This window comes from Hyaena hyaena, unplaced genomic scaffold (assembly GCF_003009895.1).
Source record: "Hyaena hyaena isolate Hyena2069 unplaced genomic scaffold, ASM300989v1 scaffold_11, whole genome shotgun sequence".
Taxonomy (NCBI): Eukaryota; Metazoa; Chordata; class Mammalia; order Carnivora; family Hyaenidae; genus Hyaena; species Hyaena hyaena.
Window position 1 is genome coordinate 7,905,754 of NW_024080643.1, and position 18,738 is coordinate 7,924,491.

Consider the following 18,738-nt stretch of genomic DNA (forward strand, 5'->3'; position numbering starts at 1 on the left):
CTAAAATAATTTTTGAAAATTTGAGCACTGGTAGTGTAAGGAGTATGTATTATAAAGGGAAAAAGATGTTCTGGAGGCAGAAACTTAACAATGTCTTGTATGGGTCAAGGGAAGAAATTATTTCAAAAGGACAGAGTGATAAACATTATCTAGTAGTTTAGAGATCTAGTGGACAAAGAACTGAAATGTAAGATTTCATTACAAGGAAATTATCTCAAGTCGTCTTGAGAACAGTAAGGAGAAGTAGCAGGAGCCAGACTTCAGGTGGTTAGAATCCCTGTCTTGGCAGGATATCTATAAAATTATGTTCAAATGGATTCTTTGGATTCCATCCTTTGCTGCTTTGCCTTTTAGCTAAAGTCAAGTTAAATGTATCACTTCTGAGTCTGTTCTCTCCTACTTCTGCCCCCAGAACAAGACTTCTTAACTTGCCTACATATCATGCTCTGTTATTAACAGCACACAGCCATATGAATTATGTAGTGTAGGAGAGGACAGTATGTATGCTTACATAGATAAGTTTTTTAGCAAGATTTTCATTTTAGAATACCATTAAGAATCAAGTTAGGAAGTATACAGGACTGTATGATTTAGAGGCAAGATTTAATATTCAGAGCATTTCTAGATAAATCAGTTACCAGATCATCCACCATAAAATGACAAACGTATAAAAATAAACAGTGCTAAGCACAGAGTTAAGTAGTGATGGAGTGCTGAAGAATGTAGCCGTTACTCTGAACTTTTAATTGTATATAGTTCTCCATTTTGAATGTGAAAAATCTCTTTAGATAATAGTGCTGAGACTTCCACAGAAGGGTGTCTCCATCCGGGACACTTAGTCTTGTTTCCTGCTTCCTGATAGGTCAGCAGTAAACTGGGGCATTCGTCTACCATCCTGCTGAGGGAAATTCCAAGTTATAGGCTGGCCTAAATTCAGAGAGTTGAAAAAATGAAACAAAAAGGACTTTTAAGAAAAAAGTAATATTAGTGAAATAAACGAAAGAATAAATGACTTCTCTTTTATACCTACAGGCTATTATCTGCCGTTCTGAGAGTTTCAGAAGTTGAATCTCGAGCAATAAGAGCAGATCTCACTCACCTACTAAGCCCTCAGATGGGCAAAGACATTGTGTGGTTTCTAAAACGCTGGGCAAAGACTTACCTCCTGGTGGATGAGAAACTATATGATCAGGTCAGAATATAAAACAGACTTTGGTTTTATGCCGATGACAGTTGTGGAAATGAGAATAATTTTCTTGGTGATTGTCTCCTCAAAATGTAACTAAGAGCTTAACATCTTCCACATTGGCGAGAACTGTATTAATGGTGTACGATTTTAATAACTCTCCTTAGAGCAAGCATATCATTTGATTCAGCTTATTTTAACCATATTAATTTACACATTGCTAGTGGGAATGGATTCATTTATGTTCTTCGTATTTGGTGTAAATATCATGTTAGGGTGTTAAAGAGAGTAAAGTTAATGCACACTGGAAGATGTTAGTGGTTGAGGAGATCTTCTTTCGGACTTACAGAAATGAACGCATTTATAAAATTGACGCGAAGTAAGCAGTACTTCAGATTTAGATGCTAATTTTGGTTTGATTTTTCTGTGCATTTCTTTTTAAGCTGATCTTTCTGACCTTAACAATTTTGTTTTCTCTTTTAAGATAAGTCTGCCGTTCAGTACAGCATTTGGAGCAGACACGGAAGGCTCTCAGTGGATTATTGGCTACCTCTTACAAAAGGTCATCAGTAACCTCTCAGTGTGGAGTAGTGAGCAGGACCTTGCAAATGACACTGTGCAGCTCCTTGTCACTTTGGTGGAAAGAAGAGAAAGGTAAGCCAATTATAGGAGGCTGATTCTGTGTGTGTGTGTGTGTGTGTGTGTGTGTGTGTGTGTGTGTGGTCTTTCAAGTGGCAAACAAGTACATGCTCCTAAGGTACAAATAGACCCTGAATTTTAGACCAGTGTACTTAAAAAAACAAAAACACAAACAGCCAATATCATACTACTCCTATAAATTCAAATAGAGCTTTCCCTTGGTACAACTGAGGATTGCATTGACTGTTCAATGATTTGGCATCAAAGAGTCGTGTAAGAACATACGTGTTTTTTCAGATATCCTTTTATTCTGTTTTAAAGATGAGAAAAACTTGGGGTACTTGGGTGCCTCAGTTGCTTATGCGTCTGACTCTTGATTTCGGCTCAGGTCAAATCATGATCTGTGACTCACGAGTTCAGATCCCACATTAGGCTCCATGCTGATAGCAAGATCCTGCTTAGGATTCTCTCTCTCTCTCTCTCTCTCTCTCTCTCTCTCTGTAAATAAACTTAAAAAAATAAAAATAAAGATGAGAAAAACTTGATAATTTAATAATTTTGCAAATTAAGAGTTTTAGTGTTTTCTATAACAAACTCTGGAAATGTTTTTCTTCTTTCCTTTTTTTTTTAATGTTATTTTTGAGAGAGAGACAGACTGACCACAAATTGGGGAGGGGCAGAGAGAGGGAGAGAGGAAGACACAGGATCTGAAGCAGCTCCAGGCACTAAGCTCTAGCACAGAGCCCAGTGCGGTGCTTGAACTCACGAACCGTGAGATCATGACCTGAGCTGAAGTTGGATGCTTAACCGACTAAGCCATCCAGGTGCCCCTAAATATTTTTCTTACTACATAGGAATGTCATTGTTATTACTCTTAGTATTGGCTCTTATTTATTGAGTTTGTGTAATTTACTAGGTACTGTTTCAATCATTTCATATATAGTATTTAATTTTATTGTAACTATTTAACTATAGTATCCATATCAGCCATGAGAGTTAAGGCTGTTATTAACATTGTTACCCTGTTTTACAGATCTGGAAACTAAATCAGAGAGAGTAAATAGATTTTACATTGTCAAACAACTAACGGGATTTGAACACAAACTTGTGTGACTCCAAAGTCTATACCAGTTTACTATATACTGTACTTGAAAAACTAATTAAATTCAATTACCTTCCATGTCTGTTTGTTTGAATTTTTTTTAATGTTTTATTTATTTCTGAGAGAGAGAGACAGAGAGTGTGAGCAGGGGAGGGTCAGAGAGAGAGGGAGACAAAGAATTGGAAGCAGGTTCCAGGCACTAAGCTGTCAGCACAGAGCCTGACGCGGGGCTCGAACCCACGAATTGTGAGATCATGACCTGAGCCGAAGTCGGACGCTTAACCGACTGAGCCACCCAGGTGCCCCCCTTCCATTTTTGTTTACTTGGTATATATGTAATACATGTTATGTTTTGTTATTTCCGCCTATAGAGCAAACTTAGTGATTCAGTGTGAAAACTGGTGGAACTTAGCTAAGCAGTTTGCAAGTCGAAGCCCACCTCTGAATTTCTTGTCAAGTCCTGTGCAGAGGACACTGATGAAGGCTCTTGTCTTGGGTGGTTTTGCACATATGGACACGGAAACCAAACAGCAGTATTGGACAGAGGTAATAGTTTCCGTTATTTTGAGTGACCTTCTAATGTTTTACCTTGTGTGGTGGCATAAAATACTCTGTGGAGACGTAAACATTTCAGCTGTCCCTTTCCTGATATTTTCCCCCCGTAATGGAATAGGTTGAAGCTTTTTATTTTACAAATACTATCTCATAATTTGTCCATATCTGCATCTGTGAGGACTCTGTCAAACGTTCTGTAGTTTGGGCACATTTTTGCCCACAACTCAAATGCAAGTCTGAAGAATCCATGAAATACCCCCTTGTCTTGAACAAAGAGGTGCATATTAACCACTAGCGCTCGGGCTGCGGTAACAAAATGCCACAAACGTAGTGGCACAAATGGCAGAAATTTATTGTCTTGAGTTCTGTAGACCAGAAGTCCAAGATCCTGGTGTTGGTAGGGTTGGTTTCTTTTGTTTTTTTGTTTTTGTTTTTTTAAATGTTTTATTTATTTTTAGGAGAGAGAAAGAGAGACAGCGTGAGCAGGGGAGGGTCAGAGAGAGAGGGAGTCACAGACTGAAACAGGCTCCAGGCTCTGAGCTGGCAGTCAGCACAGAGCCCGACGCGGGGCTCGAACCCACCAACCGCGAGATCATGACCTAAGCAAAAGTCGGACGCTCAACCGACTAAGCCACCCAGGCGCCCTTTCTGTCTCTCTTTCTAAGTAAAGTTTTATTGAAACACAGTCATGCTCAATTGTTTACATTTTATCTGTGGCTGCTTCTGTACTACATTGCAATTGTAACTGGATCGTTGGGCCAGAGTTGACATATTCTGCAAAGTTTATATTTACACTCTGACCCTTTGGAGACTTAAATTTCATCTTTTGGAGGTGGGGGGTGGTGCGGTTAATCAGCTGGAAAGAGATGGTGATAGTGACAGAATTCTGTGAATGGAATTGATTGACTAAGTCATGTTCTGTGATTTGTGGTTTTTGGAACCTGAATCACTTCAGGAAGTGAGAGGATAGCATGTGCTGAGTTGCATTTCCATAAATAATACCTTTTCCACTTTTATTGAGATAATTGACATACATCCCTGTGTAGGTTTAAAAGGTGTACAGCACAGTGGTTTGACTTACGTATGTTATGAAGTGATTCCTGCAAGAACTTTCATCAACATCCCGGATCTCACATAGATACAATAAAAAGAAACAACAAAAGAACATTTTTTTTCTTGTGATGAGAACTGTGAGGATCTACTCTGTTAACAGTTTTCCTATTCGTCACACCGCGGAGTTACCTGTCGTCCTCACGTTTGCATTGTACTCCTGGTACTTCCTTGTCTTATTCAAGTTCAGAGCCCCCTTATCCCCCATCCCCATCCTCACCTCTAGTAACTACGGATCTTTTTCTGAAAGTCGGGATTTTTTGTTTGTTTTGTTATTTTATTTTATTATTTTAGTGTATGAAAATTCCTCATATAAGTAAGATCATATGGTATTTGTCTTTCTTTGTCAGACTTATTTAATGTGTACCCTCAGGGTTCATCCATGTTGTCACAAATGGTAGGATTTCCTCTTTTGTGTGGCTAAGTATACCATTGCATGTGAACCACAGCTTGCTCATTCATCCACTGACGGACACTCAGTGTTCTGTGATTTGTGGTTTCTGGAACCTGAATTACTGTTTCCATGTCTTGGCCATTGTAAATAATGCTTCCATGAACATGGGGTGCAGATATCTAATCAAGTTACTGTCTTCGTTTCCTTTGGATATATTCCCAGAAGTGGGATTACTGGGTCATACGGTAAATCTGTTTTTAGTTTTCTGAGGGGTCCTCCTTACTGTTTTCCATAGTGGCTGCACCAGTGTACAGTCCCCACCAACAGTGCATGGGAGTCCCCTTTTCTCCACATCCTTGCTAGTATTTATCTCTTGTTCTTTTGATGGTGGTCATTTTAAAAGGCATGAGGTGATGTCACCTTGTGGTTTTGATTCCCATTTCCCTAATACTAGTGTCCTGTGTGCTAGTTGTGTATGTGGGTTAGAAGTTATGACTCCCCTCAAAACAGGGAGTATTACATGTGGTTCAGATCATTGTTTTCAGTGCTTTTAGAAATGCTTTAGAAAGTAAATCTTTATCCAAGTTGAGGAAGTAAAGTTGATGTAAATGAAGCATGTGAATCAAACTTTTAGAAAATTTGTGCTTTGTTTTGGCAGGTTCTTCAGCCCCTTCAGCAGCGATTCTTAAGAGTGATAAATCAAGAAAACTTCCAGCAGATGTGTCAGCAAGAGGAGGTGAAGCAGGAAATCACAGCCACACTGGAAGCCCTGTGCGGCATTGCGGAGGCCACGCAGATTGACAACGTGGCGATTCTTTTTAATTTTTTGATGGACTTCCTTACCAATTGCATTGGACTGATGGAAGTTTACAAAAATACCCCAGAGACTGTCAATCTCATAATAGAAGTTTTTGTTGAAGTTGCACATAAACAGATATGCTATCTTGGAGAGGTAAGCAATTGTTAATTTTTTCTCTTTAGGATTAGCAAAATAACAGATACTTTGTTTTAAATTTAATGACTATTGTCTGAAATAAAATATTAAACCTCCAAAGGAGTTTTCAAAAAAACTTCAGAACTTTTCAAAAGAGCTCAAAATCCAGGGGCGCCAGGGTGGCTCAGTCGGTTAAGCGTCCGACTTAGGCTCAGGTCATGATCTTGCGGTTCGTGGGTTCGAGCCCTGCATCGGGCTCTGTGCTGACAGCTCAGAGCCTGGAGCCTGTTTCAGATCCTGTGTCTCCCTCTGCTTGTGCTGTCTCTCTCTCTCAAAAATAAAACATAAAAAATTAAAGTAAAAATAAAAGAACTCAAAACCCAGAGGAAGGTTTATTGAAGGAAAGTCAATTCTGCCCTAAAACTGTTAGTAAAATCAGTAATTCCTTTGAGATTACAGTATTTTATTCAAAGTCATTCAAATGAGGAATGTTCGGTAAGACAAATCATAGAAAAATTTAACCAGTTTCTGTTGAAAATCTTGAGGCTTAAAATTTTAAATGACACTTTGTATCTTTGCTTTATAAATCAAATGGATAATTTGGACACGCTAACTTCTTTTATAATCAGTAAGCACAGGTGCACTTTTTATTTAGGAATTACTTAGAAAGCTGTTTTTAAACTGCCTTAAAGGAATATATTTGTATTTGTGTGTAGATTAGCCTAACTCTTGTTTTAAATCATTTCAGGTGGGTTTCTGAGTTGTAATTTTGTTGTTGTTGTTAGATCAAAGGCCCTTGCTCGAAAGTAAGATGGTTTTATAAATGTTGCAGACGTAGCCACAGGTGCATGACTGAGAGAGCCGGCCATCGCCATTCTGATATTTAAGACCATGGTTTGGTAGTCTGTGCTTTTGCAAGTTAAATGGTTTTAAGTCTTAATAAATGTTATACACAAAGGTAAACAGCAAGTAAAACAGTTGTGTTGCCAAAATCTTATTATGTCTCTAGTATGTATTATCAAATGAACAAAAAACTGGCTGTCAAATTTTGTTAGAAAACTGCTAATTTTTAAAATATAACTGCAGTCTTTAATGTATGAGGTCTCATTTTTCTTAGTGTTTTGTGATAGTTTAAAATAAGCGTAGTTGTATTTTAACTACCTTTGGGATCCAGAGTAAATTTATTAGATTATAATTTTCAATTTCTTTTAGGGTTTATATTTTTTTCCCAACTAAGTATGACTTCTGCACGTTCTCTTGCAGTCCAAAGCTATGAACCTCTATGAAGCCTGCCTTACTTTGCTGCAAGTATATTCTAAGAATAACTTAGGGCGGCAGAGAATAGATGTAACAGCAGAGGAAGAGCAGTACCAGGACCTGCTTCTCATTATGGAACTTCTCACTAACCTTCTGTCAAAAGAATTCATAGATTTTAGTGATACAGGTAAGCTGTAGTGTCTTTTTTTAAAGCAAAGGAAGATAAAAATAAATAAATAACAGTGAGGGGAGGCTCCTGGGTTGTTCAGTCAGTTTAGCGCCCAACTCTCACCTTTCTGAGATAGATCCCCACATAGGCCCCCTCTCCCGGTGTGTGCAGATTGGGGTTCTCTCCCTCTCTCAGCTGATGTGCAGTCGCACACGGTCTCCTCTCTCTCAAAATAAATAAACTTAAAAACATGTAAATGTTACCATTTAAAAGTCATTTTTAATTCAATGAATCAGAAGTATTCATTAAAGGGGCGCCTGGGTGGCACAGTCGGTTAAGCATCCGACTTGGGCTCAGGTCATGATCTCACGGTTTGTGGGTTCGAGCCCCGCGTCGGGCTCTGTGCTGACAGCTTGGAGCCGGGAAACTGCTTCAGATTCTGTGTCCCTCTCTTCCTCTGTCCCTCCACACTCACTCTTTGTCTCGGTCTCTCAAAAAGAAACATTGAAAAAAAATTTTTTTTTCAAGTATTCATTAAAAATTTTCATTGCTTCACTAATGATTGCAATGAACTGTTTTTCATGGGGCTTTGGGTTTGATAGATGTTTCTGGATTTTGCTCACTTACCTATTTAGGTCTTAGGATTCTAAACTTATATGCATTTTTATGGATTAAGAATTTTTAAAGGATTAAGCCTTTTGAATATTGGTGGTTATTTTTTAACTACTATTTTCTGTAACATTTTAATTTCTGTTTTCCCCTATTTCTCTTCAGCGCAGAAAAATTTCACACACCTAAGAGAGAATATAGATATTACTGTGGAAATTATTTAACCCACAGTATAGCTTCTGTTGTCAGTAGAATAGATTTTGCTTTTCCAAACAGGAAGCATTAGTTTTTTATCATTGTAGAATAATAACGTAAACACAGAATACTGCATCAACACCCTGAAAAGTGAAATACAAAAGAATGATCCAAGGCAAGACTGACCAGATGTCCACTCATAGATACATTTTGGCTTAGAGGTTTTAATCTTCCGTTACTTTCTCACAAAGGTAGAATACAGGCAACTCTGTAAGTATATTGACGTTGCACTTCGAAGACTACCTTTGTGTTTTACTAGATGAGGTGTTCAGAGGACACGAGCCGGGGCAAGCGGCAAGCAGGTCTGTGTCCGCAGCCGACGTTGTTCTCTATGGCGTGAACCTCATCCTGCCCCTGATGTCCCAGGACCTTTTGAAGGTAATTGAGGACAGTGAATGTGAAAATCCAAACTGTGTGCTTGGAGTTCAGGGATGTTTTAGACAAGAACATGCCCCTGGCCTAATTAAGGGGTATAAGTACCTGCTCGTCTGCTAAGTACCCAGGAAAATCAAGAGCACAGGTTCCCACCTTGTGTCCTTCACACTCACGCATGCAGCTCAGTACATGGTTTGTGCTCTCATGTAATCCTGCCCCACAGTCCTGTGTTCACTGATAATTAGTGACAGAAAGAAATCTGGTTCTTTTAGAAACTGACTTCTACTGTTAGCAGTTTTGATTCCCTCATCATTTGTCATTAAGCAAATTAAGTTACGTGTTTAGGTGTGTTCCACTCATGCTTTTGAACATCATTCTCAGATTTTAAGGACTGAGCCGCAGAAGGCATTTTCCAGCAACCCCATGTAGAAATGGGATGGTAAGAAACCAAGACTAACAGTTTTTAAATTTGTGTGCATCCTGACGATGTCGTGTCTTGGTGTCTTCAGTCAGTATTGCGAGTGTGGTGGTGACGGGGCTGCCCTGCTGTCTCTAAGTACCGCACAAGGTGGGAGTCCCAGAGGGGGTGATGGTGGGAAGAAGAGGGAGCTGCGTGCACATGTGTGTGGAACACGAATAAGGCAGAGTGGGAGAGGGAAGGAGAGGTCGGTCTTGGGAAGGAAGAAAATAGAGGTTGAGAAGTGGTTAGAGGTTGCATTTCGGAGTAGGAGGTGCTGTCCGATCCCTGCAGGCTGGGGTGGGACCGCGTGCTTCTCTCCTTGACAAGTGTCTTTGGGAGATGATCGTGATGGCCTCTGGTCATGTGGCCACAAGTAGGAGGGGCAAGTTTAGGAAGCTCTGGATGTTGCTTTGCTTTTAGGGTGTTTGATTTTGAGGGGGTTTTCTCATGAAATAAACCATTAAACATTTAGGCATGTGTTTTCTTAAGAGGGTCTAAACTGGAGATTGCCTACTTTTTACTTCAGTTTTCCAGGACTCTCCAACCAACTTTTGGAAGTGTGAAGAAGTGAATACTCTATTCCATGCATAATCTTAGTCTGTATTACCTTCCTGTATTTTTCTAACATGCTGGAAATCAAACACATGTGTAAAAGGGTTTTAATTACAGGTCATTTAATAATTTGAAATTTGGCTGCTTTGTCTACTTTTTCAAGGTAAATAGGACTATCTGGAATTGGCTGTAGCTTTTATTAACTGTCCAGAAGATAATTGCTTCTATTGTATATTATTTTCATATTACTAAAATATTTCCTTTCTGTAACTCATTTTTACATTTAATTAGGTCTTGTTTTCTATATCTTGATTGTTTTAAAAGAAATCATTATGTTTACAAGTTTGTTGGTTATTACTTTGTTTTATTGCATTAATGAAAATAGAAATTATATATCATTAAACATCTAAATATTTAATATTTCTTTTTCAGTTTCCAACACTTTGTAATCAGTACTACAAATTAATCACATTTATCTGTGAGATTTTTCCTGAGAAGATACCACAGCTCCCTGAAGACCTTTTCAAAAGTCTGATGTGCTCTCTGGAACTAGGCATGACATCATATCCTTTAAGTGAACATCGTCACTCGTGGGGGGATCTTCCCCGAAGAAGTTGTATTTTTAAATTTTCCTTTGTGTTTAATTTTAAACTGCCCTAATTCTGCGTTTCTCTTGTTAGTTTGCCTCATCGTGTCCTCCTTTCACAGATTAATCCCAAAGGCATTTGGTGCCTGGTGGTCCCAAAGTCACTCTTTCGTTAAGAGCCCCGATTACTAAAGTCTCTGCTGTTGCCGAGTCTCTGCTCTCAGCTGCCTGGTAGTAGAGAGAAGTAAGGCTTTTTATCAGTTGTGTGCTCGTGGTCGGAAACACACTAGGAGTCTACAGTCTGACGTCCTCTCAGAAACGCCGGAAACCTTCTGTCACCTAACTCGTAACGCCATAAAGACATGTTGCACGCTAATTGCTCACCTCTCTGTAGTCCTTCCTAGAATTTGATGATAGCTGTAATTTTTTAATCTTTTATAAGTTAAATATACCTGGTTTGTTCCTTGACCTTCCTGATCAGAATGAGTTCGGAGGTTTGCCAGCTCTGCCTGGAGGCATTGACGCCATTAGCTGAACAGTGCGCCAAAGCGCGAGACACGGAGTCACCCCTTTTTCTAGCAACACGGCACTTTCTCAAGGTAAGATGTTTGGGTGGCCTGTCCTGAAACCACCTGCCGGGGTCCAGTCAGCACCCGTGAATCTTTGTTCGAATGAGGAGATGTGCATGTATTCATAGGGCAGAGAAGAATCACTTTCTGTGCATTGTGCTTTCTGGAGTCCGATTCCCTGGACACCTTGTTCTCCATTTGTGTGTTCTTGAAAATTGATGGCACCTGTAACAGACAGTCTGGTCATTTGATGATTTCACATGTCACAGCAAGGATCAACGTCTGTTATTAAAATCCTTGGGTGTTTAAAGAGCTGTTTTCTTTCATTTGCAGATTTATTTAATTAATAAGAACACCTACCAACTCTTTGTCTCTTTGGAATAGGGACAGGCTGGGAGACTGTAGGATCATCATATATTTTTGTTTAGAGGTTTTGTATTATGTCCTTTCAGCTGGTTTTTGATATGCTGGTTTTGCAAAAGCACAACACAGAGATGACCACTGCGGCTGGGGAAGCTTTCTACACGTTGGTGTGCTTGCATCAGGTACCAGACACGAGTCTCTCTCTCCACTCCGCCCCCACCCCCAGCCGGGACACTGTTGGGGCAGGTGGTGGGCCTTCGATACTCCCAGTTCTTAAAGAGCCTGTGACTCAGCGCTTCTGTTGTTTCAGTGAGGGCGTAGTTCTTCACCTCCGCGTTAGCTCTTTTGACAAGCTGTTTGCCAGTGAGTAAGCACGTGCTTTCCCTTCTCCACTGTTACGGACCCTCCTTTGCCCTGGTCACTGCCCTGGAGCTTGTCCTTGTAAACAAGTGTGCTTGGAACCAAGAGTCACCGTGAGGGAGTAGTAGAGGCATAGTTTCTGTCCTTGAGGAAGCTGCGGTTTTGTGAGGGAGACAGAGGAGTAAGACTGGGACCAGAGGATCTGCCTTGAGAAGGCGTGGAAGTCGACAGACAGGGTGTTACTTCCTGCCACCGTATGGGAAGTGTATGACTTCATATTGCACTGTGGAAAGGTGTGTGTTGTTTCGTCTTATTTTGTTGAGCCTTTAAAGACTCTGAAGCACTCACTTGCTGTTTGGGGTTAATGTAATGGAGGAAAAGTTACACTAGCTCACCTGTCCCTTCCCGCTTCCAGTGGAGTAGGCGCCCGTCAAGTGTATGAGAAGACCCACATTAGCTCGTCAGCTGCCCTGTCTCCCAGCACCCCTTTCCCATTGTTTGATCTCCACACCCCCACCCACAGGCACATGCACACACCTCAGTGTGACTCAGTGATCGACTTTTTTGTTAAAAGCTTTGACTTTCTTTTCCCCCTTAAAGCATATAGAGTCCATCGCATTTGCTCTTAGTGGCACTCGGGCCTTGATTTTATTTACCTTCTTAAATAAAGATAGGGTTTTGAGGCCTTTCACACTCCTTAAAGATTCCCTTACTGTAGACCTTCTATACCATGTCCCCTCCAAGCTGAAGGTAGTCTGGGACCTGCTGGTCCCTGTGTCCTCTCTTCAGATGATGCCCATTCTCTGGTCTGTGGCCTTTTTCAGTCATTTTACTTCGTTGTTGCTCACTGGGAAGATGGACTTCTTGTCCCCGGGTGTATAAGCCATTGCATTCCAGATGCCTTTAAAAACAAACAAACAAACAAACAAACATATTTACACATTGTAAAAAAGAGTGCAGGCTTTAGGTTTGAATAGGGAAATGGTGTTGAGTCTGTGAGCAGGTCTGTCCCTTGGATGGGTGTTTCAGGCGGCCGCCCTGGCTCCCGCTTGTGGGTCCTTGTGGGTCTGAGATGGCATCCTATGCCTTGCTCTCCTTTTCCAAATGTAATGAACATCTCATTACACCCTTTTGTCTGTTATGATATCCCAAGAAGCTAATGAAAAGGAGCGTCAGACCAGCTCCCCCACCCAGGAGAGCTTATCTTAGAAAGCTGTTTCGATTGAAGGTCCCTTAACCCCACACCCTCTCTTCTGTACAGGGCTGTATTATAGAGGGCATTAAAGATGGAAGCACTCCTCACGAACCCCACCCCTTCCTGTTGTTATCAGGCCCCTTCTGCCCTTTCTCCCAGAGCCGCTGGGTCCAGTGCTGGTTCGGAGCCGCACTTGCACATTCAAAGTGTTCACTGTCGCCTGGAGAGAGGACTGACACACCCCCTCCCGCGGTAGGCCACCTCCTCCCAGGCAGCTCCTGCCCGCCTTCGTGCAGGTGTGCCGTTCTCAGAACTTTGCTGGCAGGGCGCCTGGGGGAACCCTGGAGAACCCCTGAAAGTCAGGTTGCAGACTTAGGCTGTGCATAAACTGTCAAATACATATGAAGAATGCAGTTGAAACCAGAAGAGAGACAATACAAGGCGGGTAATCCCTTGGCTTCTGGAGCCAACAGCCTGGATCTTGCTTAAGCGCAGCGATCTTGGGGTGCCCGGGCGGCTCAGTCGGTTAAGTGTTTGACTCTTGCGTTTGGCTTAGGTCATGATGTCACAGTCATAGGATCAAGCCCTGTGCTGGGCTCTGCGCGGAGTGTGGGGCCTGTTTGGGATTCTCTCTCTCTCTTTCTCTCTCTCTCCCCCCCTCCCTCCCCCCCACGCTTATTTTCTCAAAGTAAATAAATAAACTTTAAGTGTGATCTTAGTCATGTTAGTTAATTTCACTATATGTATTTCCATGTGTGAATCAGGAATGTAACTTTTTGTACTGCCGTTCATAGGATTGTTATAAACAGTGAGTTACTGATGTCAGGGACCAGAGCAGTACCTGGAAGAGAGTGAACTTTCAGTAAATCTTAATCATTAGAAAGAGCTGTTGTGATCGTTTCATCATGTATTCAAATACGGAGTGATTGTGTTGTACACCTGAAACTAGTATGATGTTGTATGACAATTGCACTTTAACGTAAAAGAAAAAGCTGTTGTCAGACCTGCCTTTCAGAATCCCACAGTCTAGTACCTGATAGGATCTACTTGTGTGACATTTGAGGAAGCTAAGTGTTCTCATGTCTATACTTTATCTCTTCGATAGGCTGAATATTCCGAATTGGTTGAAACATTACTGTCAAGTCAACAAGACGCGGTCATTTACCAGAGATTAGCAGATGCCTTCAACAAGCTCACTGCAAGCAGCACTCCTCCGACGCTGGACCGGAAGCAGAAGATGGCCTTCCTGAAGAGTTTAGAAGAGTTTATGGCAAATGTTGGTGGTCTCCTTTGTGTAAAATAAACAACAAAACTTTATGCTTAATTTAGAGCCTTTCTGCAAAGTGCACTGAATTGCTAAAAGCTGACTTGAGTCTTGTCCTGTTCTTCAGTTCTTTGGCCATTTTGGACTTCGGAGAGCCTGAAAGTTCGATACGTAACGCAGTGAAACAGGAGAGGTCACCTTTGAATCAGCTTCCACTGTTGGGCGTTAGCCACAGTCTGTCATATTTGTCTTGTAGATTTTAAATGTTGATTTTAATATTTTCAATTCCGTATGTGTGCAAACAGATATGGGCACCATGAAATGCACATTCAGTGCCTTTCCCCCTTTATCAGAACATTCGGTGGCTAGCCAAAGTTTAGATTTTCTGTTAAATTAAATACATTAGATGGACATATGCTTAGCATTGTTTCTCAGAATGTTGCCCACAGAGCACCTGCATCACTCGAGGAGCTGGTTGAAAAGGTAGATTCCTGGGCCCAACTGTAGACCCTCCAAGTCAAAGTTTCTTCTTGTTGGGCCTTGGACTCTTCATTTTAACAGGCTCCTCCCTTCTGCCACCCCAGAAGTTTTGAATCAATGCAAAAGACATTGGAAACTCCTAAGAGGTTTTGTGCTTTCAGACTTTTCCTCCCTTTGATGGGATGATTGGGTTTCTCACTCAGCAGGAAGAAGAGACAGCAGTGTTGTTGGCTGGCCTCTTGAGGCCCACGCTCTCGCTCTCTGTTCGCTGTGACGTCAGCCTGGTGCTGCAGGTTTGTGAGGTACAGGTCTCTAGTCAAACTCTGATGCCTGAACTTCAGGAGGAAAATGGGTGTGTGTTTTTGTTCCATAAAAAGAACTTTAGGAACTGTAGCCATTTCATTGCCTTAATTTTAAGAAGAAAATACAAAAAAGAGATTTGTTTTAGTAAGAAATCAAGTCTTGATGCTTCAGAGTTGGTTCAGGGTGTTAGCTGCTATGAACCCGGTGCCCTTTTGATCGTGTATTTATGTTGGGTTTAGAGTGAAGTGAAAGTCTCATTCACATGTAGTCTAACTTTTTGGGTATGTTTCTCTTCAGCCATGGAGCCCATGGCTGGTAATCTATTCTGAATGGCTTGCTTAAGCAATAACTACTTTAAAGGATGTGAATTACTGATTCATACAGACTATTATACGTTGGGGCATTTGGGGCAATAATTACGCTGGAGTGGACGTTCTCCTTATTTCACAGGAGCCATGCACAGTTCATTTAAGAGACTAAAAAATTCCTGTTTAGGTCCCTCTGGTTTGATTTTTCTAATCAGGAGTTTGGCACCTGCTGCCGTGCTCTCCTGGGCTCCGCGTGCCGGCTCCTGCTGCGGAAGTGGGAGCGGACAGGCTGACTTCTAGACTGCAGGGTCAGAGCCCACAGCACAGTGACAGCCAGGGGGCGGGCCTGCTCCCGCCGCCGTGCCCTCGACCCCGGCACGCCCCGCTGTCCCTCGAATGTAGTCTCCACATCTGCATGGCGTCTAGCGTACGCACCTTCACACGTGATGCTGTGCAGAACTGTGTGTAACTCTGTGCTACTAACAGTTAACAAAACCGGAGCATCTAAATTACAGCCAGCCTGGCCATGTGATGTTAGACACGAGTGAATGCAGAGCCGAAGGCCGTAACTTTTTGAGGAACTTTACTCCTAATCGATGACTGCTGATTAATAAATGAGGTGGAGCAAAAACATCTTAAAAGACAGCTAGGAAAAAAAAATTATCACTCTTCATGAAATCCACATATTGTATTTTTAAGAACACTTTGAACAAGTGCATTTATTCTTAGGTTTCTTCTTTTTTCCCCTTAACTTGTGGCAATATTCTTTCTTGGTGTTTTGTGTTTCCCAGCCCCCTCACGCTTTCTTAAGAGTTGTGAGCAGTGTGTATCTGTGTGTTCGATAAGAATAGTCCCTTTGACAAAGGACACTGAAATACACAACCGAGTGGGTAGGTCTGCCACGACAAAACTATAATCAAATTATTACTATAAATAAAGATGAGTAGGAAAGAAATACCTTGGTAGATAAAAAGGTGTCAGTATTTAATAACTTCTTCCAGACAGAAATGTATTTTATAAATTTGTCCAGATTTTATTATAGTACTGCAATTTCATTAGATCCATTTCAGTTAAAGTGAGACTTACTTCAGATTGGACCAAATAATGTTTCTGGTATCACCTTAACGTTGATTAGTGGCAAACTGGAAGAAGAAGCAACCCCCATTTTCTAGGTAATGGGGATGCCACTCTAATTGCAGCGGCTAAGACTTCTTTTCAGGGTGTTTGTGTTAATGTTTGCCTGATTGAATACTCGTCCGGTTTTGTCTTTGGCTGTGTGTTTTGACTCTAGTTTGGGGGGGGCGGGGTTCATGTTCTTGGCCCAATGGATATAAAGAACACTGGCTTAATTCTAGTAAATTGATTTTTACTGTCAAAACTAAGTTGTTAAAAGAGTTTTAAAAACAAAAACATCATCTGTGCCCCCCTTTTTGTGTGTTAAAGGGACACTGTCAAGGATATGAGTTTTAGAATTCTGTGTTTTATAAAATTTCTTTTGTTCGTGTATAGCATCCTTTAACTTCTTGTTTTCAGTTCTTTGACTTATTTCTTATTTTATTTTCCTTGCCCATTTGTTTCCCAAAGGCACAGTCACTAAGGACTTGGTCCTTACACAATTTGTATCCATATAACAGCACCTATAACTATTCTTGTAACTATTCAAAGGACTGGTTTGTTTTTTGGGTTCAGTGGGAGGCTGCCTGGGTAGCTAAACTGCTTGGCGGGATTTCACCGTGTCCTTCCCAGCTGGGTCTTTTCTGCCTTGCTGTCTCTGGATCTGCTGGAAGACGGGGGCATGTTAACGTCACTGCATTGAGTTTTTTTTGTCTGGTTTAAAGTGTGACATCTTATGTAGAACGACAACAACAAAAAAACCTTTGCAATATTTTTTAAAGAATTTAGTCTTCCCTGTAAACCACGTTTCTAATTACATTACATTACTCTGTTCAGATATGATGGTTACTGCCTTTTTCAGTTTTCACTTCAAAACCAAGCATCTCTATAATTTCCCCCCAGTCAGCAATATTTAACACTCCCCTTATGTCTTCAGTGAACCTTTCTCTTTTACCAAGATGTCAAGTCTTTGTCTTTCTAATACCACCATATATCCTGTTTCCGTTTATATCTGTGTGAATCCCTTGAGTGTTGAAGGTAACTGGCTTTCAGTTTCAAGGGTTTCGGGTTGGAGTCTCCTACTATTAAGTGTCAGTTGAACCCTTGACAGACTCTTGTCTGTTACAGTTCTGCTTGTTTGCCACTTATCACCAGAAGTGGCCGCCATTAAACCTTACTAAGTTAGCGGTCTCTGACGGGTAATTATCATAATTGGTTCCTGAGTAAAATATTAGCTGTTAAAGGCAGAAGGGACCTAAGTACTTTCTTAGTGGTGGTGTTGGTTTTTTTTTTTTTTTTAAACCAGAGAATAAGGAACTGATTGGATATAAGTTTTTAACATAATTTTCTATAAATTCTTCTACAAAACAGCATAGCTGATCTGAGGATGTAATAATGTTTTAAATTATTTTTAAATGTAAGTGGGTATTCTCTGATTTGGCAAAACACTACATTTAAGAATTAGTTAAAAACTGATTTTCTAAAATTAACCAATGTCCAAATTAAGCATATTGGCTGAGCTCAAATTGATTTGAAGTGCCCTGGTTCAGGCTGAACTTTAGATGTGTAACTTGGATGTGAGAAATGTGAGATATTCCTGACTGATTATATTGGGAACCCATGACATAGCCAAAGAATCTGTTTGGTCCACGCGAAGACACAAATTTAATCACGGCCGTCCGTTCTGTTTTAAAGAGGACGGATGAGCTGTTTCTGGCCCATAGTGCTCTCTGCTTCGGAAGGACAAACACGCCACGAGGGCTTTGGTGGTGGTTGCGAGGCGCAGCTTGCACGTTACACTCTGGAGACACACAAACCATCGTCATCCACATCCACCGGGGCTTTACTCCTTACGTATCCCAGGCCTCCTCACCGGCAGAGAGAAGTTTTCTCCTTCTCGGTCTTCCTAGCTATTAGGAGCTGTCAGCTATGTACTAATAGCTCATTTTCCTGGCCTGAAAATAAAAATACTGTATCCGCACTATGTACCTGATGGGGATCTGACCTCAAGTGTGTTCTGAGCCCAGGCTTCCTGGCGTGGTGTCTTTTACCACACAAAATTATGACAAATTGCAAATACTGGTATTGTGATTTGGTTCTCTGTACAAAGAAAGAAACTCCATGCAGTGAGTTTGTGGTTTAATGGTCACAAAATGTTAGCACTGCTACCATTCAGCACGTGTAAAATTTTTTAAATTTATAAATATTAAAATTTTAAACTTACACTAAGACTTTTCAGTTTTTTTAAGAGACCCAGGGACGAATATACTGTTTAAATATTTACCTCTATTAACATTACTAATGAAGGTATAAAGTTGCATTTAATTTTGCAAAAGATGCTACAATATGATTTTAGGAAGTAAATCAAGGCTATGTATTGAGCCAGTTACAAGCTGAATATCAAGTTGATAAAATTTTATTTGTATTTTTTAAATCCGTAAATGGGAGTTAAAAATGTGTCTTTTCACTAAATATTTTTATTACATTTTTGTTTTGACCATGTGTGATTTGTTCATGGGTATTTAGCTAGAGTGTTTTATGAAGCTTGTTGAAATGGTGCTAGTTCATTTACACTCATAGGATGATTGACACTGGGGACA

General features: G+C 40.8%; 1 protein-coding gene across 4 annotated transcripts in view; it reads left to right on the forward strand.

Moving 5' to 3' along the window:
* The window catches only part of XPO4 (exportin 4), a 123,172-nt gene extending 104,809 nt beyond the window's left edge, over window positions 1–18,363 (forward strand). For all 4 annotated transcript variants that reach the window (XM_039254867.1, XM_039254859.1, XM_039254886.1 and 1 more), the window contains exons 14-23: window positions 1,033–1,192; window positions 1,671–1,840; window positions 3,299–3,473; window positions 5,645–5,938; window positions 7,184–7,364; window positions 8,470–8,588; window positions 10,030–10,160; window positions 10,665–10,782; window positions 11,205–11,297; window positions 13,776–18,363. In XM_039254867.1, the coding sequence (XP_039110798.1) occupies window positions 1,033–1,192; window positions 1,671–1,840; window positions 3,299–3,473; window positions 5,645–5,938; window positions 7,184–7,364; window positions 8,470–8,588; window positions 10,030–10,160; window positions 10,665–10,782; window positions 11,205–11,297; window positions 13,776–13,973 (1,639 nt within the window). In that variant the 3' untranslated portion in view covers window positions 13,974–18,363. The remainder of the gene's footprint in view (window positions 1–1,032; window positions 1,193–1,670; window positions 1,841–3,298; window positions 3,474–5,644; window positions 5,939–7,183; window positions 7,365–8,469; window positions 8,589–10,029; window positions 10,161–10,664; window positions 10,783–11,204; window positions 11,298–13,775) is intronic.
* Window positions 18,364–18,738: the final 375 nt, after the last annotated feature.